Source organism: Bactrocera dorsalis, chromosome 3 (genome assembly GCF_023373825.1).
Source record: "Bactrocera dorsalis isolate Fly_Bdor chromosome 3, ASM2337382v1, whole genome shotgun sequence".
NCBI lineage: Eukaryota > Metazoa > Arthropoda > Insecta > Diptera > Tephritidae > Bactrocera > Bactrocera dorsalis.
This window is the reverse complement of record NC_064305.1, coordinates 89,647,020-89,669,855: the sequence shown is the minus strand read 5'-3', so window position 1 is coordinate 89,669,855 and position 22,836 is coordinate 89,647,020. Positions and strand designations below refer to the sequence as shown.

At 38.0% G+C, this 22,836-nt stretch overlaps 4 protein-coding genes across 4 annotated transcripts; 1 reads left to right on the top strand and 3 right to left on the bottom strand.

The window, feature by feature from the left end:
• The first annotated feature begins 7,197 nt into the window (after positions 1-7,197).
• On the top strand, positions 7,198-9,077 carry LOC105225476 (RING-type E3 ubiquitin-protein ligase PPIL2). The gene is made up of 4 exons (XM_011203956.4): positions 7,198-7,325; positions 7,395-8,346; positions 8,407-8,558; positions 8,618-9,077. Exons 1-4 carry the CDS (start codon positions 7,294-7,296, stop codon positions 9,039-9,041), a joined length of 1,560 nt encoding a protein of 519 aa, XP_011202258.2. The 5' UTR covers positions 7,198-7,293; the 3' UTR covers positions 9,042-9,077.
• Positions 9,004-9,621, bottom strand: LOC125775252 (mitochondrial translation release factor in rescue). Its single transcript, XM_049451998.1, has one exon. The coding sequence runs from the start codon at positions 9,619-9,621 to the stop codon at positions 9,145-9,147; it is 477 nt and encodes a 158-aa protein (XP_049307955.1). The 3' UTR covers positions 9,004-9,144.
• On the bottom strand, positions 9,004-9,919 carry LOC105225474 (MIEF1 upstream open reading frame protein). The gene is made up of 2 exons (XM_011203954.4): positions 9,744-9,919; positions 9,004-9,680 (listed from the first exon to the last, which is right to left on the bottom strand). The coding sequence occupies exons 1-2, from the start codon at positions 9,909-9,911 to the stop codon at positions 9,642-9,644; spliced, it is 207 nt and encodes a 68-aa protein (XP_011202256.2). The 5' UTR covers positions 9,912-9,919; the 3' UTR covers positions 9,004-9,641.
• Positions 9,920-15,132: 5,213 nt separating this feature from the next.
• On the bottom strand, positions 15,133-18,656 carry LOC105225477 (uncharacterized). Its single transcript, XM_011203957.3, has 5 exons — positions 18,251-18,656; positions 16,222-16,477; positions 15,807-16,150; positions 15,530-15,741; positions 15,133-15,464 (listed from the first exon to the last, which is right to left on the bottom strand). The coding sequence occupies exons 1-5, from the start codon at positions 18,506-18,508 to the stop codon at positions 15,197-15,199; spliced, it is 1,338 nt and encodes a 445-aa protein (XP_011202259.2). The 5' UTR covers positions 18,509-18,656; the 3' UTR covers positions 15,133-15,196.
• Positions 18,657-22,836: the final 4,180 nt, after the last annotated feature.

Genomic DNA, 22,836 nt, shown 5'->3' with positions numbered 1-22,836 from the left:
TTGATTGACATTTCAGATCGCTGACAATTGATGGTACTTACGAAGTAGAGCTTTATAGGACAGTCCTGACACGCTTTTTATGAATTTATTCGGATTTGCTGAAATCGTTAAAATTATAGGCAATTAACTTTATATAAAGTAAGATATTTCCGAGATTCTCTGCTGTGCCTCGCTAGAATATGCTCAACAACATCTTCTTCATTTGCTATTACCGGCTAGACCACAATGAATACTTTAGGATCATCAATTCATAACCATATGGGGTTTTGAGTGTAGCATTGTCATTACAATATCTTGGACTAATTTAACGTCATGATCAGTGGTATGGTGGGTGGCATTATCGAAAAAGTGCCGTATGAAACCCTCGGAACAGGTGCAACGGGCCTGCTTGCTGGAACCTACGGTCACAAAGAAAACTACCTCAACTAACTCAACAAGGAGGCAAATACATATGCAGATAACGTATGACGCAATGCTTACGGCCAGCCGTCATACTAGACCTTTTTAGTGAACTCGAGTTAAGCTGGTAATATGACAGAGAGAAGAAGACTCACAAGGAACTAAACACCAGTACCAGTACCAACGGCGAAATTTTCATTTTCACTGAAGGATCAAAGGTTGCAACAGGAATAGCGTCTACTTCTGTAGTAAATCATGCATTTTCATATCGAAATTGTGGGCATAACAAAAGGCGACAAGTGGGCTTCTGCTCCTACCAGCAAAGCCATAAAAATTCTATTGGATAACCAAACTGCAATTAAGGCCATCCGTAGCGCCAATACACAGTCTCGTCTGGATACCCGGTGTTATAGGAATTGAAGGTGAAATATAAGGCGGACGAACTGGCCTTCTCGAGGTAGCTTGAGACACTTTTTCCCTTAGCTGTCCCAGGCCAATCAGCTCTTACAAGGGTTGTTGAACACTAGAGAGTAAAATTGCTTTGGGGTAGTGTTCATGGTGGATAGACCAAAGAGCTCCTCCTTTAATGCAAAAGGGAGCTTAGTAACCTTGAAGGGGTCATCACATGGCACTTAACCCACCTTCCGAAAAAGGAATAGTGGATTCGGTCGAATGCGCAGGATGATGAGACGTTGGAACAATATCTATGCGAATGCTCAGCCTTTAGCCGGAGATGAATGGACATATTTCACGGCTTCCAGTACTCCCACTTAAGAGACATTCGTCAGCTGAGATGGGAAAGAATCAAGTATTACCTAATCCACGGGGTTACTGGAAAAGGCTTAAATTAGTTATCCCCCAGCAACATAATGGATCTTATGTTGGCCTAAATGCGGCTGCCTGAGGTCCAGCGCTCATGTGCCTTCCTTTTCAATCTCGAACCACCCTTTTCAACTCGGACTTAGTGAAATATTACTTGCAGTGTTAGTATTAGTCCCGTTTAGTAAATTCGAATGTTTTCTAGTATTCGTTTTTGATCCGCTTAATGTACACCATTCGACATTTTACTCTATCCACATCATAAATCACACTTAATCGCTTTACAAGCTTTCAAATATCGGCTACGCATTACGTTAGTTCCCTTCGAGCCAAAATCTTGCGATGGAAATAAATTGTTGCCGTGAATTTGTGCAACAGTTGGCAGGTATTATGTACAGAGATGCACAAACACACCCAAAGATAGAGTTGTATACGACACCGGAGGAAATTAGAATTGCAAATTGTGATCGCGACGCTTCAATTGCCAATTCAAATAAAGTTTAAACACTAAACGGCTTTTATGCAAATTACCGGGGAATAGTCGAAACCGCGTTCCGCCGCCACCACCACAAACCACGCCACAGCCCGAGGCGCGCACTTTAATTGAACAACAAGCGAATCGGGCACTAAAAGCGAGACACTGAAAGAAGCAAACATAAAATGCAGGAAACGGTCCACGGCCTTGTGTGTGTGTATGTGGCGTGCTTGCGGCCTTGTTGGCGATAAGCGGACAGCGCGACCAACCAGTCTCTTGCCAATTAAGCAAACGGAAATTCGTTGCAGCTTCATTTGGACTCGAGCTGTCTGGCCCGTAATAGGAGCACGCAAGTAGCATCTGCACTGGCCGATTCGAATACGCGCAAGGCATAACGCGTAACGCAACTCACTTGCATCTTAGCGGCGTTTGTGGCAAAGGCGACAGTAAGCGTATTTATTAGCGGCAAGGCATTTGAATAGGCGCACATCTGCCGTTTCGAATTTAATCAGTGCCGCTTAAAATGCTAATCAATGTCTGATCATCATTAATCTTCGCAGCGTTTCTGACGGCGGCGCGCGCGCAAATGCCACTTGTCTTGTGCGGCCAAAGTGCGCTGATTGCCGCTGAGGTTAGGGCGACTGGCGCACGATATCAACTATTCACAACCTGTAAGCAGTTCTTAATTGTTATGCAAATCATGTGGCAGAGCACTCTCATGAGCTACACTTGCCGCACCACCATTTGTCGTTCTAAAGTTTACTGTGACAGCCCTCAAATGCAGCGTGGCACCGCTTTTAACGGTTAATGAGCAATTAATTTCCGCGGCCGAATGCGAAAAAGCCGAGGCAGCAGGTAATTGGAAGAGCAACATCGAAAAGCAATCGATACCAATTTGATGGTAATACAAAAATTGCGTTTTAATACGCCAATGTCAGGCGTATAATTTAAGAAAAAGTAAACGAGTTAAAACCTCAGCCAACAACTCACTTTGCCGACCAGTTTGCAATACTTTAACGACGCGCCTGTTGGGTATCCTTAACTGCAGCAATCGCCAATGACGGGCACTCCTTTGTTCCGGCGCGGTTTTGGTCAACGGACGTGCAACGCTTGTCGCTTTCACACTCTCCTTGCCGCGTGCCAGCTAAATTGACATTAATTTATGTCGTTCGCACACCGGCGATATTCGTTGGTCGGCGTTCGATGTGACCGCAAGATGCGCGCCCACGCATTCGCTATACTCACGTCGGGCGCTTTCAAATATTCAGCATATGCGACACTTTTCTGTTTGCCGCACCCAATTCTCTCTGAGCGCTGCGCTTATGAAGATGTCTCCGCGTTGCAACGACACAGCAACATGGCAGTGTGCGTCCGCGAGCAGCACAGCGCCTGTGTCGTCGGCATTTTCTGCATTGCAACGCGTCTATTAAACGAAATGACATGCTACGCAATTCCACATAAGCTTGTGCGCACAGCGACACAGCGACGCGTAGGCAGTGGACGTATTCTATTACAATCAACGATTCACATCCATACATTTGTGCGCTTTACTTAAAGGCAACACACAATACATATTTCTTGCATCTTGCTTGTTCCTTGAGGATTTTGCATCAGTGAGATTTGGGTATTGTTCGAACGCCCGTGGCGCTTCGGCGGAGGTAGAGAATGTTGTAATGCATGTAGTTAACATATTCCTCGGGAGACTTAGGCCAAGAAAAGGCAAGAGTTTTTTTAACACCCTATAGTGTTGTTGCAATTTAAGGCGTTAAAATAAAAGTAAAACCGGATTTTACTTAAATTTTTAGGTGTTATGCCTTCCTTTGCATTGAACACGTCATAAAAAGTTTTTTTTTTAAATTAATGATGAAAATATGGGTACTAAATGTAATGCTTAATGCCCACAAAAACCGTCTTCGAAATTGGAATCATATTCGACAATTTGAATGAAAATTGGACGAATATCGAAAAATAAATAATTTTAGCAATTTGGCGCCAATTCGAGACACCAAGTGCAGCGAGGTCCTTCTCCACTTGATCTCTCCAACAGAATGGAGGTCTTTCTCTTCCTTTGCTACCCCCGGCGGGTACTGCGTCGAATATTTTCAGAGCTGGAGTGTTTTTCTGAGTTGATGTTATGACCTGGAGCATACGCACGTCTAAAACACTGGAGACGTGTCTTCCGTCTATCACAGCATTATCGATCTGTTTGGTGGCTTTTCGATTCGGAGACACTTAGGTAGCTTGAAGAATTTTCTTATGCTGGAATCTAGTACTACACATAATCATATTTCGGGCTCCGGCGAAGTCGATCAGACTTAATCCATTTGGGGATGCTTCATCGTGGATGCTGAATTTACCAACCAAAGCGCCGAATATACACCTTCTTTGCGATATGTTAAAGAACTACGCTATGATGCGGATTGTGGCTAGACGATCATTCACCAGGGTGAATGCCAGGCGATGGAGTCTCTTACCACGAATTCTACACCAAATTTGCCCTCCTTTATATGGTCACTGTAGTAAATACTACAAGGACCTACTCACCTCAGTCCTTGTTCCGTCCATCGCATTTCTTGGACGGCGGTGATGTCAGCCCTCACTCTAACGAGGACATCAACCAGCTGGGCAGCGGCACCTTGGTAGTGTTTTTACGTGGCGGGTCCCAAACCCAGCGCACAATCCTGTGGACAGATGATTCGCTTTCTCACTATATCTCGCCTTCAAAGGATGTTTTCTGGCTACCCCGAGTATACTTGGTCAAAGATTGGAAGTCGTGAACTGCATGAGCCATATCTAAAAGAATCTCAATCAGAGAACTTTCCTCACTTGCGTGAACTTCTATATATGGCTACATCTTTATATGGAAATGACGTCAGTTACTTAAATTTCTTAGTGGTAATGTGTAAGCACGTTTATGGAAAAAACTGTGAAAAATAACAAATTCACATAAACATCAACGAACAACGTTGAACACTGTTACATTTTCCGTCACTTTAGCATCTTTCCAAGGATTAGCACTCACGAAATGCTAACTGATTATTACAGCGCTAATAACTTGTCCGATTCCAGACTAAGGAAATATGTACAAATCTTCATAACAACATTTACATTGCGTTATCAAAAGTGTGGTTATGAATGTGTCCGAGTGTCTGCTGTAGTTTTGTTTAGCAAGATCGATGCGCTGCTTTCTTTTTGTGGCTAAATCGCGAAGATGACATGGAACATGCATTAAGGCGACAGCGACACTCGGACTGCGGTAACTAATTAAAAATTAATTACTTCACAATGCTAGCTAACACTTACGTACGTGGTTGTTAGGGATGTTGCAAGTAGGTGTGATCTTTGCGGTACACGCTCGTGGGATGGCTTAGCTGCGCTTTTTGTAAAATATGAATACACACTTGTAAAGTGACAGAAGTGACGGCTTAGCTGGTCGCAATTTTGTGTTATCGATTGGATGCTTATTAGCTTTGACGAGTTGCTTGGCCAGGTTGTCGTTGTCTACATGATGGCAACCGCTACTTTTTAATTTGAATTAATAAATGCGAACTGATTATTAGATTCTTAAGAGATTTGATGTTTTGTATTACTTGTGTTTGATACAGAGTAGTTCAAAGTAGAGAGAGGAAGTGTGAGAGTGAGGTCCTGAATTGTAGCTACAAAACTTGAGACATAGAAGTGGAGCCATAAGCTGTCCAAAAATCCATAGAACCACTTAAGTTTCTGTGAATTTGTTTATTTCATTTGTGCTAGATATTTCTTCAACCTGTTGGTTCATTGGTGAGCCTGTCAATTGGGAAATTATGTGTACTTTGTTATAAATGATCAAGCTGACTTGCATGCAATGCGGTCATTACTCATTAGTATTTTTAACTTTTTTTTACACTCCCTTCTCAGGTTCCCGGTTTTGGCGCTCTTCTCCGCTGATCAACATAGAGTTGGCTGTAGCTTTTGCTCGGCTATCGTTTGCATTATTATTGCTGTGATACACATATCTTCGGCTCATTTGCTATGCCATACCTTTGAATACAACAACTACGAACGATGTTTAGAAACAGGATTTGGATAAATCGCATTCACAGGTGGACAGAATGCATGCAGGTGTACGGTGCGTCACGGCCCACCGTTGAGCACCAGCGGAATTCGAAAGGTAATTGAAAATTAGCCTTCTTTTGGTCAACACATTCTCATTTGCTCATTTCCGCAGTGTAATTGAGTTGGAGTCGTTGTGGCAAGTTGCAGCCGTTAATGGCCATGGGCTGCATTGCTACCAATCTGCATCTCTATTATGGAGACGAAGAATTTTGCTTTGCTACACAAAATACCATTTTTTACTTTTTTCAAGGTATCTTGCAAGAATTTGATTACAAAATTTGAAGTTGTTGTAGATATGACTGCATTAGGTATTACTATATACATAATGCGGGGTTATAATTAATTTTTAGCATACTCACATGGGAGATATTCTTCAAATAATATTTCGGAACGCTGCCAATTTGACAGCCCTTAAGCAAGGTTAGGTTTGATGGCTAATACTGCAGATGGTGATCTCTCTTGGACTACTATATGCAGACTCTTGTAAAGTCACAAAAATATAAACCCTATATCCGCTCTTTGTAGTCGACAAAACGAACGCCTTAAGGCCAATATAAATCTGCTCGGTCGCTTAATTGCTATTCCCACCAGCTCAGTAGGAAATCTGAAAGAAGAATTGGTCTTACCTCTTCTTCCTTATATCTTCTAAAGCTAGTAACCGATAAGAGTCTCTACCTTGCAACTTGGATGCCGTTAGAGTGATTGCCTGTTAGACACAACTAGAGAGAGAGGCTAGCCTTACTGAGAGCAAAGAGTTCTTGCAATCGACCTCGGTCAAAAGGATTTCGGGACAGCGATAGAGGGTCAAACTCCTGCGAAGCCCAGCATCTAGTAGTAGAATGCACAAAGACGCCATACATGACGACTACATGACCGAAAAGAACCGTTATGACGTCAAAGCGTGCAAAAGGAGCTTCCCTACAACTCTTGGCTTTTCTGGGGCTCTCCACCACACAGAAACCGCAGAGAACAGAATCGTTCTCTACTACTTTTTGTGATGAACCATTGCTGACAACCCCTAGGCATACGTAAATTCGGATCCGTTAACAGTAAAAACGACAGAGATAGGATTTTCTCTAATCTTGTTTTAAACTTGAGTTAAAAAATTCTAAGAAAGAAATCGAAATGAAATTCTGAATAAATAATAAAAAAATTTAGGAACCGAAAGTGTTTTTTTTGCCGGACTAAACCTTTTAGCCTAATAAGACATAATGTCATGCTAGTTATTATTAATATTAGTACGTGTGTATATATCATTGATTGGATATAATGTCTTAACTTGAGATTTTTTAAATTTGATTTTGAACTAATCGTAACAAAAATGTTCACAGTTTTATAGACACTGTATTACATGTGTTGTTGCACAAAACTGACTTGCCTTGGCAACTCTGATTCAAAGTCAAATTGTCAAAACAAATAAATATTTATGCAAATAAAGTCGAGAATTTGTTTGAAAGTGTGGTAAATAAATATTTTTTCAGCAATTTTTATAAAATACATCTAAAATGGGTAAAAGGCAACATCAAAAAGATAAAATGTAAGTAATTAGTTTGTCATCGAGTGATTGCAGCTTATTATACCACTAATTTTTCGTACTTCCCTATAGGTACTTGACGTACACGGAGTGGTCCGAACTTTATGGCGGCAAGAAAGTCGAGTCTGCAGAAAATGAGCACATCAAATTCAAGCGCCTCCCATTTGATCATTGTTGCATTACAATGGTGCCGTTCGATACTCCTTACTGTGATGTCGATGGCAATATTTTTAGTTTGGAGGCAATACATGCATTTATCAAAACATTCAAGGTAAATCCAATTACCGGCAAATCACAAGATGCAAAAGTTTTGATAAAATTGAATTTTCACAAAAATGCCGAAGGAGAATATCATTGTCCAGCTCTATTCAAACCTTTTACTAAAAATACACATATTGTTGCACTTGCCACAACCGGCAATGTGTACTCGTGGGAAGCTATTGAACAGCTGAACATTAAAACGAAAAATTGGAAAGATCTCATCGACGACTCACCATTTCAACGCAAAGATATAATTACCATACAAGATCCACATCACTTGGAAAAGTTTGACATCTCACGATTTCATCATATACGAAAAAATCTGCGTGTGCTCTCTGAGGAGGAGCAATTGGAACGTAAAGATCCCACGAAACGTATAAAAACAATGAACTTGGAAACTAAAGAAACACTAGCAGAACTGGAGAAAGACTACCAACCACCGGAAGAGACGCCAAGCACTTCCAAACGTACGGCTGACAAATTCAATGCTGCTCATTATTCTACAGGCGCTGTGGCTGCAAGCTTCACATCTACTGCGATGGAACCTGTTTATAATCACGAAGCGGCTATAATTGAAGATGATTTAGTTAAATATGAGCGTGTAAAGAAGAAAGGTTATGTGCGACTCCAAACTAATTGTGGACCACTAAATTTTGAATTGTATTGTGATGCTGTGCCACGCGCTTGCGATAACTTCATGCGACATTGTAGTGACGGTTATTACAATAACACCAAATTTCATCGTTCAATACGAAATTTTATGGTTGGTTATAGTTGCAAACGTTGCAGATGCATTTTTAAATAATTTTTTAATACTTTTTAGATACAAGGTGGTGATCCAACTGGAACTGGTACAGGCGGTACATCGATTTGGGGCAAAAAGTTCGATGACGAATTTAAACCCAATCTCTCACATTCAGGTCGAGGTATGCTCTCAATGGCCAACTCCGGACCAAATACAAATGGATCGCAGTTGTGAGTACTGACACTCGTGATTTGTGAGACAAATTCTGTAACTATTGTATCTTTTACAGTTTTATAACATATCGTTCTTGCAAGCATCTAGATGGGAAACACACAGTTTTTGGGAAATTAGTTGGTGGTATGGATACATTAACGCAAATGGAGAAAATTGAAGTGGATAACAAGGATCGCCCCATTGAGGATATAGTCATTGAATCTGTGCAAGTATTTGTTGATCCATTCAAAGAGGCTCTAGAAGAACTGGAAAAAGAGCGTGCCGCAGAAAGAGAAAAACAAGTGCAAGCCGCTGCAGAAGTTAAGAAGCAGAAACGTTTAAATGAACCACTGAAAGTCTATCGACAAGGAGTTGGCAAATATTTGAACTTAACGGAGGTAAAAGCCGTTGGTGCAGATAATAGTGCGAAAAACGATGCCCCAAAAAAGAAACAAAAATCTGTAGGTAAAGGAACATTCGGCGATTTTTCTACATGGTAGATTTAGATTTATTCATACAAACGTTTAGATTACTTACTTATATAAATGATAAGTTAAAAAATTAACAAAAATTTTTTTGTACCTTAACTAATTAAGGAGGCTTTCACGCCCTTTCCTCGCTGTCACTAATTGCTTGCTCCCGCTCTTTCCAGTTCTTCTTCATTTCATTTAATTTTTGCTGTCTGCGCTTGCGTTCAGTCGACTTTTTTGATTCAAGAATTTTTATTTGTGCCGCCACAGCATTCTCCCCATTAAAGTGGGCATCTAACTTTTCCAGTAAAAGTTTTCGTGCTTCTATGCGGTTTTTAGAAGCCAGTCGATGCGTGTGACATTTAATTGTTATGTTTGTTGGGATGTGACGCAAGAAAACGCAGTTGGAAGTTTTATTAACTGATTGCCCACCAGGCCCACTACCACGCATGAAGTCCTCCTCCAAATCGTCCTCATTTAATTTTGGGTACTTTGAGTAATCTATTTTACTGTTGGTGGTTTTAAAGCGATAGCAAGTTGTAGACTCTGTTAAGCTGGTTGGTAATGCATTGTGCCGAGCGACAGCTCTTCCTAACAGTCGTTGCAACATTGCCGCTGTTCAGCAACAATTTAAAGGATGCGCCCTTTTCGCAAAAGCGTTTCGCCGCGCTGGAAAGAATTATGCAAATATATTAATGATAGTTTAGTTTTGATTTTTTGTAAATTAGTTACCTTGAAATTGAATTCAATTTGTACTGGATCGCTTAGTCCACGACCCTCTCTGAATTCGCGTCGTATGCGACCCAAGAAGTAGTTTTTGTCTGTAAGTTGCAGTTGATTGCCGTACCGTATTAGATGCTTGTAAAGGCGCAGTATCTGCTGCTTAGAAGGTTGTAACATTTCGGTATTATTTTCACGATTTATTTACTGCTTTTGTAGGCACAAATAATTGTCCAGTGCAGTGCAATGCATGCTCGATTAAATAAGAAGACAGCTGTGTCAAAATATCAGCTGTACCGAACTATCAGCTGTTATTTGTGGCTTTAAAACTGTAAATGCTGATAAGTCACGTCTTCAGTTGCTCTCAAACTGCCAAAGTGGTTTTGAAAGCTTGTGTTCATTAATGCAACGACAATTTAACTGAAGTTTTTTAATTTTTAAAACACTAAGGACCGTTCCCTCAATATCTGGTTAGCAGCCAAAAAATACTTCTTTACCGAAAGAAGAAGTCTTGATTGAGTTAACCGAAGCTTGCAACCGTTAAAGTTTTAGGTTGATGTTGAGGTTCCAGAGTCAACTTATCGTTATAAGATTTCTGAAGCTATCTACTATTGAATTTCAGATTTCGAGCAAGGAAAATACATTCTCATACACATACATAAATATGCATATACATATCTACATGTATGTATGTACATCATATATTGTATTTATATGACGTCTTTGCCCTGTCTATAATCCGTCTATAACAACTTCCTCAATAAGACATACCTTAACATTGCAGCGCCGTGGTTTTATAAACTCCACTTGAAAGAATGCAAATTTAAATTCCGCATTTTAACGAACTTAGGCACTCCACAACCCCATTTGCTCACACAACCGAGCACAGACCTCAGAGAGACATCGCTTTCCGTAGATTGGACCACAGCTTGTCAGTTTAATTGGACATTCCAGACAGCATTGCAAATGGACTTCTCACAAGCAGGTGCCTACAGCCGAACAACGCTTACCCACCAATAATCGTAAGTACAGTGCTTGAAGAATGTCCATTTGTATTTATTGTAATTATGTCGGGGATAATAATCTACCACAGAATGCACGAAAGGAAGTGCAAGTCTGGTGATAGAAGGCAAAGCCAATCTTAGACAGTGATCGGCGATGCTGCGCTTGTTAATGAGACAAATGCTCGTCTCAGCGCTCAATCGCAATGAATGTTGACTGCTGCGACTGCAAATTTGCTGCCTCAAGTATTTGTGTAATGCTAATGCAGCCGCGGTAGCTGCTTGCTGCAGATTACTGCCGAGATGGCGGCGTCGTTAATTGCCACTTGCCTGACTGCTGGAAGCTATCCCGATAATCGCGCACTTTGCTGGCGTTCGGTTGCTGAAGTTTGCATGAATGGCGGCGCGTTACAGGTTGTTGCCACTTGCCATTGCTGGGCTGTTGTTGTTGAGCGTTGGCAGCTGCAGCAATCGATAAATGCCTTCAATTATCGCCAATTCATCTTCTAGTGTGGCGAATGGGCTCCGCAGACATATGCGCTTAATTGGACAACATGAATCGGCATGTTGCCTCTACACGCGGCTGCGTACTCAATCAATTCCTTGTGCCAATTGTTTGTACTTGCGAGAGATTAAAATGTTTCTTGAAAGTTTTTGACGGTTACAAGTTGTAAGTTTACGTCTTAGCAGCATTGAAGTGACGGGCTAATGGACGGAAGGAGTGAAAGAGACGGAAGTGACAACATATGCGCCCACATACTATATTTACAAATGTACATTAAGTTGAAATTTCAGTCTTCTACGGTCTAACGGTGCGATATCACACGATCTTGGTGACCAATCGACCGGCCCAAAACGTGAAATTATCTGTTCACCGAAGTGTTTTCACAATAAATCCATTGTTTGATGCGATGTTTTGGAGAAATATGGACCGATATCTCCACCGGTCCGAAAATCACATCAAACCGTTTTTTTTTATTAAAAATTGTTTCTGGATGAAATGCCAGTTCCTAAATTTAGTTGCTCTTCGATCTAAATGCGGCAAATTCGGTTGTTAATATACTTATCCATTGAGCCAGAAATTGGCCTCATCGCTGAACAAAACTTGGCTCGAAAAAGTCGAATCTTCTTGGAATTTTTCAAGAGCCCACAGAGCTAAGCGATGTCGCTTGAGAAGGTTGAAGCCGTATTTTGTACGTTTTCATTTTAAGATCTCGACGTAAATTGCCCCAAGTCGTTCTGTACGTTAGTCCGAGTTGCTGCAAACGCCGCGGATCGACTCTCCACGGTCTTCGTGTACACTCTCAGCTACGACTGTTATATTTTTTTCACTGCGTGCTGGACGTGGTCTATTTCTCTCTACAAAAAAGTATAACTTTGTTTTATAAAACTACTTTTTTTAGAGTTACACGCAGTTAAACTTACACATCATATCAATTGACGGTGAAGATCGACAAGAAGATCAGGCTTGACATATATGTCACATGGATTATATGTGCTATAAACATCTAGAGAGTATAGAATTTTTAGATGTTGTGATCAACAAAGTGTTGATAAAAATCCTGCTTAGGCTTCTCTCAATTTTGGTTAAACTACATGATGTCCTCAGTCATACTAGTGATTTTATAGTATTTAATATTCATATAGAAACAAAATCCTTGTATATTGTTGTAATATGTTAAATATCCTAAGTCGATTTAAACTAACTTACTTCTTTTTATTTTGAGCTAAAACCTGACGGCTTGAGCGATTGCAACGCAATTTGAAGCTGGCGCATCCCAGTTATTGCCTATTGCAAATTCCATATCCGAAAAAATTTCTTTAAATAACTAAAATTAGGCACTTCGAATAAAGTAAATAATAAATAAAGTAATAATGAAATAAAAGTAATTTTTATATATTTTTACATACTATACATATGTATGTACATACATATGTACATAGTATAAGCGATTGATTGTGCGCAACTTCAGTAAAATGGCGCGAATTACGAAGCCCACTAACTGCTTAACTATCGCCATGTTCGCATTCAAAGCCCGCAATAGTTTCATTCAAGCTGTTTACTTGTCGCTTGACCGCACATGTTTATGTGTGCGTTAGTGCGTAATAAATACAAATGTGGCTGATTTGGCTGTTCAAATCGCACGCAACAACAAACATTTTGAAATGAATGACAATGTGTAACCAATCAGGTGCATTTTAGTCGAATTTTATTTTCATTAAACAGAATTGAAAACAAAATTTAACCAAAACCAGTCTGGAAACCTGCTGAGGTGCGAATGTGAGTGCTGCGTTATGGGCTGAGGCCTCAGCATTACAATTTACTTGTTTAAGCACCTAATCAATGCTAATTTTTTATTGCATTTTTTTTCTTGCAGGTCAAGTAACTGTAACGTATACTAATTTTAATTCCAATGCCTATTTTGGCTTGTAATAATAGCATAAAATTTATTGTCTAAACATGAGATCTGATTGTAGGAGTGTATTTTTTTTGGCTACACAAAGGATTGTATATAGATAAAGGAATCAGATATAAAATCCAACCTAATGCTACATATGTACATATCTACGTATTAGTTTCAAGCAATAGGTTAGAGGTAATTTAGTGTTAATGTTTTTAAACCGAAATTTTTAATTTTAATTTTAATTCTAATTGTAATATCAATTATAATTATAAATTAGTTTTAATTTCAATTATATATAGTTTAATTGTAATTTTAATTTTAATTCTAATTTTGATTTTAACCTTAATTTAAATTTTAAATTTGATTTAATTTTAATTTTAATCTTAATTTTAGTTTAATTTTAATTTTTATTTTTATTTAAATGTTAATTTTTTTAAGTTGTAGACCTAATAATTTAATGTTATTTTTCATTTTATTTTTAACTTTGAATTTAATTTTTCTCTTTTATATTAGTTTTTTATTTTTATTTTAATTTTAATTTTAATTTAAATTTATTTCTAATTTTTAATTTAACGTTTTATATTTTATTTGAATTTTAATTTTAATGTTAATTTATAATAGATTTTAATTTTATTTTGAATTTAATTTTTTCCTTATATTTCTATTACTTTTTTATTTTAATTTTTTTGTTAATTTCAATTTTAATTCTACTTTTTATGTAATTTTAATTTTGATTTTAATTTAATTTGAATTTGGATTTTAATGATAATGATAATTTTAATTTTAGTTTAATTTTAATTCTATTTCAATTTTATTTTTTAATTTATTTTTTTTTTCACTTCTACGTTCGTGCAACTTGTTAGATTCGAACAACTGCTTCAGCAACACTCCACTATTGAAACCAAAAATTGAGTTCAAAAATTACAATGCGTTTGAATTGCTGAATTGCCCCTCACTTGGAGTCCACACATCCACGTCTTTTAGCTCAAATATGTTGCATTGCAAAAGTCTGGAGCATGTAAATTGCAGTTGTTGCAACAAGTTGTAACTGCATTTGCAAGTATCTTCACGAACTTCACGTTTGATTCGCGTCAACCGACTGCTGCGTTGCTACTTGCTGCGAACCGAAGCTGCGCATGCGCAAAGTTTTTGTTGACAAATTTTATTTGTTTGTGTCAAGGCAGACGGAAGGAGAGAAGGCGCACAGTTACCGCATGGTTGCTTCCATTCTAATCAGTCTTTGACAGTTGGCACTCCATCCCGGTGGAACAGGTTCGCTAAGAATTTAAACATTTCTTGCTTTTCGTTGGTCTTGATTTTCGCTTTTTGGTGATGAAAAGTCACGCGATGGATTGTCTATCGCTGTCAGCAACTGCGTACATTAATTTGCATCGTCCGTAACATGTCCGTCAGTTGCGTGCTACTCCGGTTTAGCTGGGGGATGTATCATCACAGTGGCACGAAGATAGAAGAAACAGCAGCAGAAAAATATGTGCCCATTATTGTCGAATTTATTATTATTATAATGTAATTATTCTTCACCCCAAATGGTTCAGCATCTGTATCTTATTTATTGAAATCTGTTATGGTTTCTACATCCAGTTTCATACTTATTCCTTCGCAGTTAACATTTAGGCCACGTTTACAAACTGTTATTCGGTTCAATTTACACTTAACTAAAAAGTCTAACCTCAGAGCCATAGCCTTTACACATTGTTGCAAAAATTCAGCACCTATCTTTATTTATTCCTGCAACTTTACCTTATCTCGGCTATAGTTTAGACGGTTTGAATACTTACCTGCTCCACCGTCCAGAGTGTAGATAGCTAGCGACCAGTTGCGTGTCTGCGCTAGCGAATAGCTGCCGGCGACTGTCAACTGTCTTGCCAATTACATCCTTGAGCCATTTGCCAAGTCATATACATAGTAGAACTTTCGTGCAAAGTTGGAAAATCAATCACGCGATATATAGTATATATTAAGACAGGCACGACATATTTCATAGTTCTTGTTTTATTACAGTTCATACATCACGTTACACTGACACAGTATATTTAGCTTACACATAATCGAAATCCTTAAATATATCGATATTATGTTTCGTCAATATATCATACATATTTCTTATTTGTTGTGTTATTTCAAGGTCGGTTTCCTCGCCTCCTCGGCGTAGTGTGTCTTCTCTTACTTCCTCTCTAGTCACCACTCGCGTAAACATTTCTTCTGTTCCTTCATCCATCGGCTCCACCAATTGCATGAGAAAATGCGATGCGATGCAAATGCTGTAAGGTAGGAAACGCCAGTATTCGCGCAAAAGAGATTCACGGCTGAAACAGAAAGTTTGTGTAAAGTCCTGTACACTTACGCAACCATAATAAAGCGCAATGCATACCTCAAATACTCAGGTAGCTGTTCTTCTTTAGTGTTCTCCTTGAATGCTTTGACCAGACTTGTGTAGTACGCATCGAATATTTCGTCGAAATGATTCTGACGAACTGCCGTGTAAGTAGAAAGGGATAAGAAAGTGGCAACGTCTAACATTGGCGAGGAAATTCGCACTGTTTGCATATCGAACATGAGCGAATCTATTGGCTGTTCAGTGCCCTGTGAGAATATTGATACATATACAAATTAGATTCCCGTTCCAATCACTTCACATATGTACTCACATTCACTTCGGCATATTTGAAGGCTATATTGTTGCGTAAGTAATCGCCATGACAAAGCGTTGCTAGTGGTTCTACCGGCGCGACCATTTTGCGACCAAACAAGACGTACTCACTAATCATTTTGCAGTAGCGATTTATGAAACTCTCCTCTATGTGTGGCAGATACTTGCGTGTGGAAATCCCAAGACGTTCCACGCTAAATTCGACTATCATTGCCCATTCACCAGGTATATCCGTAACATCGTACCGTGGTTCCCGCAGCGACTCTGTTAGGCGCTTGAACTCAGTGGGGTTTTTATGCTTCAATGCGAAACCCGTGCCGTGAAAAGTGCCCAGCATTTTCACTAAAAAGAAAATCAGATTTTGGTTGATGTATGAAGCTTCTTTCAAAAAAGTAACGGATTTATTCTCTTACACGCTACAAGCGCATGCTCCAACGAGAGATTGACTTTCTGCTTGGCCATACGGAAATTGTCGGCGGCAAAATCTTTCAGTACCATTATGGCTGAACAGTTTTGCAGGTCTCCATAGTAGAAACGCGGCACATTAAATCTATGTCCGGTAAATTTTTCTAACGCGGGCAGAATACTGTTGTAAGCTATGATCTCGTTGCTAAATAGCGCACGAAATTGTATGCCATCGAATACTTCTTGCGGTAAATTTGGGGTTTTCTGTAATTGAAGTTTTCAAAAAACGGAAAATGAAATAAAATTATTTAAATTCTATGATAAGGGCAAGAATAAATGAGACCTAAAGTTATAATTGTTAATATGTTAATTATAAGTACTCTAACGAATCATTGGAGGTCTTACATGTTGCCTAACCTTGCGAAAGCATGAATTGTTTAAGAAACTATGCAGCGTATATGGCTTAGAAAAGATGTTATTTGTGCGAGTAAACCTTCCTTGTATTGAGAACTCAATCTCTCTATGTTTTATAAATCTTCTGGGAGTCTCGGCATGAACACAGTTAATTTTGGTTAAATCTATATAATCGGCCTTCATCTTCTCCTAGGCAGATAACATTTAATCAGCAAATAACTCAAATTACTTCGCTCTGCCACGTTTGGCGCATAGGTACTGTGTACTGGAAGATCTACAATCATCTAGAAGCTGATCTACAATCATTTCAAAAGCAATTAAAAGCTCAGCTAGTTACTGATATGTGGCTACGTGTTAGTCCGTTCTACCCCAAATTTCCGTGGTATTTAAAAAACAAACAGTAAATAAGCACTTTCTAGAAAATCTCTATACAATTTATAACTCAGATTAGTTTATCCTAGCAGTAAACTGACGAAACAGTTGAGATATTTAGTATATATTTATGCCACGTGGCATTATAAAACTTGTATAGGTGTATACGAAATATGGTTTTTCATTGGGAGTGTATTTTTACGTGGCGGGTCCCAAACCCAGCGCACAACCCTATGCAGGGGATGTTTCGCCTTCTCACTTTAGCTCGCCTTCAAACGGATGTTCTTAGGCTACCCAGAGGATACTTGGTCAAAGACCAATGCCTTAGTACTGTGAAATGGAACTGCTTATGGACCATCTGTTCCTCCGGAACAAATTCATTATGCACCAAACTACGAATATGAAAAAAAATATTGAGCATTACCTTAATTTTTGAGCGGCTTTGGTCAGCAGTTGTGCATAATGCTCTCAATGAATGTGGGATCAGAATTGTTTTTGGTACTCTTTTTGAAAAAAATTAAGCTTTATCGGGTTGAGTCGAGCAAGAACCCGTTTCATACAAATCAACCAAAATATCCAGCATAATCATTCGAACGGACTCGCGACCGTTCAAGTGCTCCATCACAATGATATTCGTCTGAATAGATCGTTCGTGCACATGCACTTGTTCAGCAATCTATGTAAATTGGTAGCATATTTACATACATATGTACATACATAAATGTGCTGGGCCTTCGGATTAAAAAAGGTTCAGTTTAAAAGTGTGTACAGGAAAATTAATTATTCTAGCTAGATTTATGTGTTTTCGCTTATTAATTTTGCGCTCAATATTTGTAGAAAAACGGAGTATGATTAATGCCACAATTCTTTGGTTTGTTTAAGACATTCCATTCATTTCGAACATACCTAATGTACATGTATATACAATTTTTGTCGGAAAATGTACTGAAGCGTCTTCAAGAATAATCAATGCTATCAGCAATTCACTCTTCACTCATAAAACACTTCAGACTCATAAGACACTTCAGATTGACGCCACAGCTTGCAAATGTATATATATACTTATATATATATATATATATATATATATGTATACGTATGTAATATTTAATAGCTTTAATAATACGGCTGCACCTGTAATATGTAATAGAACTCAACACATATTGTATATAAAAAATTTACAATTTTTTTTTGCGATTTTTGTGCGCAGCAATTTTCTGCATTTATTTTTTGTTGCAGCAGTGAACTCACCTTTACAACGATCGTCGTTGTTTTTTCAGGTTTGTTGCCTTGTTGCAGTTTGATTATAGCCCGATAACAGGTGGTCAACATGAAAGCTTCTTCGACCCCGATAAATTTTAACTGTACATTAATTAGTTTTACATTGTCCGTGGCGCCGTCAATTGAATTGTCTGTCCGAAAATTTGTATTTTCTAAAAGCTTTGGAAATAACGTGCCCTTAAGCCAATCAATTTCCACTTTGATTTTTTTCTCGAGTGTCGCCGCCATTTTTGCCGAGAATTTCACAATACACGATTCACCGCTAAAACGTTTCACGCGTTCGTACTTAATATCGCTCTAGTACTGAACTGCCAGCTACTAGTGTGAGATATATATTTTAAATATTTCATTCAAAATCGAGATACTTTATGCCTCACAGTCTGCTAGCACTTGACTAAATGAATGAGAGCGAACTGAAATAAATGTTTACTACAATAATTATCTGGGAGATCCATTGTTGCATGTGCGAGTACTTTATAAATTCTGATTAAATATACGATACTTGGCTCTCTATTCAAGTAAGATAGCTTGAAATAGCATTGCGTGTTGTATAAATACGAGAGTTCCGAAATGACAAGCAAAAATAAACAATTAATTACTTTGTTGAAAACACTTGTTGAGCTAGTTAAACTCTTATTTTTTCATAAACAGTTATTGAAGTCTTATCTCAGTCCTACTTCTGCTATCATGAATGATATATGTGGGTAATAAATGCCAGATTATGCTGTTAAATGATAGAAATACACCTAGCTGCTATATTTGACAAAGTAGCGTCGTTTAATTGATTTGTAAAAGATAAACGTTTTTATTAAAATATAACTTATGTGGGGAATGATAGCCCTCACGATCGAGCCCACAATCCAGTGTTCACAACTCTCAACAATTTTTATCCCCAAAACTCGAACAAAATCTCCCTAAATTTCCCTAGAAACAACTGTTAAAAAAATAATAATTTATTATTATTGAATTAATGATAAATTAAAAAAATGTTATAAATAAAAATTATTTATTTAGCACAAATTTTTACTTTTTCTTTTGTTTTATTGATGTAGACTTCGCTTACGCGGGTATAGCCGAGTTTACAACAAAGCGCCAGTCGTTCTCCCTTTTCGCTATTTGGCGTTAATTGGCGATTCCAAGTGTAGCCAGGCCCTTCTCCACCCGGTCTTTTCAATGGAGTGGAGGTCTTCCATTTCCTCTGCTTCCCACGCCGGGTAATGCGTCGAATACTCTCAGAGTTGGAGTATTTTCGTCCATTCGGAGGACATAACCTAGCCATTGTAGCCGCTGACTCTTAATGTGTATATCTTGTACAGCTCATCGTTCTATCGAATGCGATATTCGCCATTGCCAATGTGCAACTGACCATAACTCTTCCGCAGAACCTTTCCCTTTAAAATTTGTAACGCCGACTCATCAGGTATGGGTATGGCAGGTATGGAATAATAGGGACTTATAGAGTTTAGTCTTTGTTCGTCAAGAGAGGACTTAACATCTCAGTTGCCCACTGAGTCCGAAGTAGCGGTTGTTGACAAGAGTTATTCTGTGTTGTTGATGTTAATGCTTGTTCTAAGATAGAGGAAATTATCTACGACTTCGAAGTTATAACTATCAACAGTGACGTGAGAGCCAAGTTGCGACTCTACTGATAATAACCCTAAACATTTAACACCCCTAAAAAAGTCCCATTCGATTCTCTTAACACCTGAATTTAAGGGGGGAAATGCTTAGGTTGGTAACACTGCCAAAATAATCCGCTTTTAAATTATTCAAAAATAATAATGTTTGCTTTAATCGTTTTACTGTACTTTATACTTTTCATTCCATACTATGATTTGATAGATATTAAGTATATCTCTCACAATATCTGATAGATATTGCATATCTCAAAAAGTGGCAATACGAGTACTTTGATGTGCTAAGACCACTTATTAGAAAAGATAGTTGTAGAAACAAGTGTTAGTTGCAGTGAAGTGTGAAATTGATCAACCTCTTGAAGACTTTGTTGGTTTTAGATCAGAGTGCTATTCAGCTATATCACTTCGGAAAAATGTATATACTTATAAAATGTACATATGTATTTGACTTATACTGAGACAAAAGTTATTTTAAAAATTTTATAAATTCACCGATTTGAAACCACATGCGAGGACCACTAAGCCTAGAATAAAAAAAAAAAATGATTTTGAGGTTACCATCTCTACAGCCAGCTATCGGTTAAATTGCTGGTTAATTACCCAACAGCGCTATCAGAGATTTCTGTTAAAGTTTCTTTGATTTTCCAAGGCCCAATTGACAATTCTAAGCGAAACTCTTGTGTGCTTGTGATCGCTCATCCCTTTCTTACGCATGGGGCCTATAAGTGTATGTATTAGTTTCCGCGCTACTTCTTTCATTGTATTTAAGTTTTCGTCGCCGTGATTTGCTGGACTGTTATCCAATATTAGACTTAAAGCGTAAACCGTCGATAGTTAGAATAAACTATCGATAGTGAGACAATAATAAAACTATCGATTTTATCGACCATCACATCGATTGTTTTGCAGCTCTATTTCGTGTCAAATTCGATCAGATAGTGTCTCCCCTATTCGTAGAAGTTGTGACATTATACGTAAGCTTTCACTGAAATGTTCTGAGGAACAAAAATCAGTCATTTATTTTTGGAAATGTTCTAAAAATTAAACAATAAGCCAGTATAATCACTGCTTGATATATATTTATAAAATAATTAAACAGCTATCTTTTATCAACTCCGGAACACTTTTAGCGCAATGCATTGTTGACACCTTTTGTATATTACAATTCGCTTAACATGTGGGTGTTTTATTATGCAATACAATTTATTAAAAATTAAATATCATCAAACTTATATACAGGGTTAAGTGCCGCCACTACACGTGACTACAACTCTGCTGCTCTCATATTTTAAATAATTTTATTCTCATTTCTCTCGGATTACATCTACTCGCCGTTGGTGTATCTTTCAATTAATCTATTTTTATTATTCAAACACAGCTTCCGTCAAATAACTATGAGATATTCTATGTAGTTACTACCATTATGCCTATATACATATGTAACTATCTATTAAGGGAAAACGAGCTGGCGATATAGTCACTTCGTGGCGGCACAATTTCTGTAAATACTCCCGTAACGTGCCAAAGGCCAATAAATCTCCAAATGGTAAAGAAGTGGAAATATTTTTTTTACATTATTTATTGACGTCATTATTCAATTATTTCGCTATATAACAGTAATATTAGCCGCCATAACCGTTATAAAGCCATATGTTTATATAATAATTTATGATCCTTCAATTGTTTAAAAAATTAAATCTGCACAAACTCCACGTATAAATCAATGATAAATCACTTTTCTGCCGCTCTTCAGCTCTATAGCTCATTCGCTGCTATTTTCTACATAAAAGGATAACTATTCACGGGCTTATAGCTTATGGCTTATGGCATTTGGCCGGGGATTTATGGGCGCAACAATCAGCGTGAAATAAATCAAATCTCTGATTTGTTTTTCACTTATTGTCTAATAAAGAGATATTGCGAATACGACGACTTGAAGCAATTGAGAATGGCAAGCGCTGGGCTATTAGGCTGGCTCTTTTCGCTTGGGATGGTAGCAACGGCTGAGGGTTATAAAGCGCGGCTGCTGTTGTTGGCGGTCACTATGCCGATGCTAGCGTGGTTGCTGATCCAGCAGCGCGGGTGCAAAGGTGCAAAGCTGGTTTGCTTCTTTTTGTTATTTTCATGTATGCCATCGTTACAAGAAATATGTACGCGGGGTCAAATTTAATATTGTATTTTTTAGCTGCTCAGTCACCCTGTTGTTGGTTGTTCACTGTGCTAACTGTTTGTGTATTAAAAGCTGTAGAGTAAAAGCTCGTTAACCAGGGGAAGATGTTGGCAGTTTATTGACTACCTATATGTACTGTTATTCATGACTTTCATGACCTCTTGTCTCTCAAAATATATCAATCTGATGATGTAAATATCTTTAGATTTAGATTTATAGAAGTTTTTCTATTCCCGTCGTCTTTAAGGGGTTATGTCTAGTTGGAAATCAGTAAAGAAATCGTGTTTTATCAAGAGGCAGTTTTATTTAATATTTATATCGAATTAGTGCGTAATTCGAAAATTTAATGCTATTTAAAAATCGGCAATTTATTTGAAAAAACTTGGATTCGCTCCATCCCGTAACCGATTTCCAGGACGACTTCCGAAATCCAAACACAAAACTAATCTATTATTGCAATAGTCAAGTAATATTAGTGAACATTTTTTTTTTGAGATAGTGGCAGGCTCTCAAAAAAGTTGTTTTTGTAAAAGTGTCTTAAAAATCGAAATTATTACAAAAATCTTATTTGTTCGATCTTGAGAAAGAAATATGGTATCGTGTGAAAATTTTAATTAGATCGGTCTAGCCGTTTCGGAGAAATTTTACTCACCGACTCTGAAAACGCTTTCAGAAAATTGCATTTTAAAATTTGGGAGCCAATTATCCTTAGGGAATTCATATGTCCGAAATTATTAAACTTCAAATTT

Excerpts from the sequence above, each read along its gene's own strand:
- LOC105225476 (XM_011203956.4), top strand. The coding sequence starts at position 7,294 with ATGGGTAAAAGGCAACATCAAAAAGATAAAAT. Across the intron at positions 7,326-7,394 it reads CAACATCAAAAAGATAAAAT|GTACTTGACGTACACGGAGT; the intron begins GTAAGTAATTAG and ends ACTTCCCTATAG. Across the intron at positions 8,559-8,617 it reads AATACAAATGGATCGCAGTT|TTTTATAACATATCGTTCTT; the intron begins GTGAGTACTGAC and ends TATCTTTTACAG.
- LOC125775252 (XM_049451998.1), bottom strand. The coding sequence starts at position 9,621 with ATGTTGCAACGACTGTTAGGAAGAGCTGTCGCTCGGCACAATGCATTA.
- LOC105225474 (XM_011203954.4), bottom strand. The coding sequence starts at position 9,911 with ATGTTACAACCTTCTAAGCAGCAGATACTGCGCCTTTACAAGCATCTA. Across the intron at positions 9,681-9,743 it reads AAATTGAATTCAATTTCAAG|CGCGGCGAAACGCTTTTGCG; the intron begins GTAACTAATTTA and ends AATTCTTTCCAG.
- LOC105225477 (XM_011203957.3), bottom strand. The coding sequence starts at position 18,508 with ATGGCGGCGACACTCGAGAAAAAAATCAAAGTGGAAATTGATTGGCTT. Across the intron at positions 16,478-18,250 it reads CAACGACGATCGTTGTAAAG|AAAACCCCAAATTTACCGCA; the intron begins GTGAGTTCACTG and ends CTTCAATTACAG. Across the intron at positions 15,742-15,806 it reads TCAAATATGCCGAAGTGAAT|GGCACTGAACAGCCAATAGA; the intron begins GTGAGTACATAT and ends ATATTCTCACAG.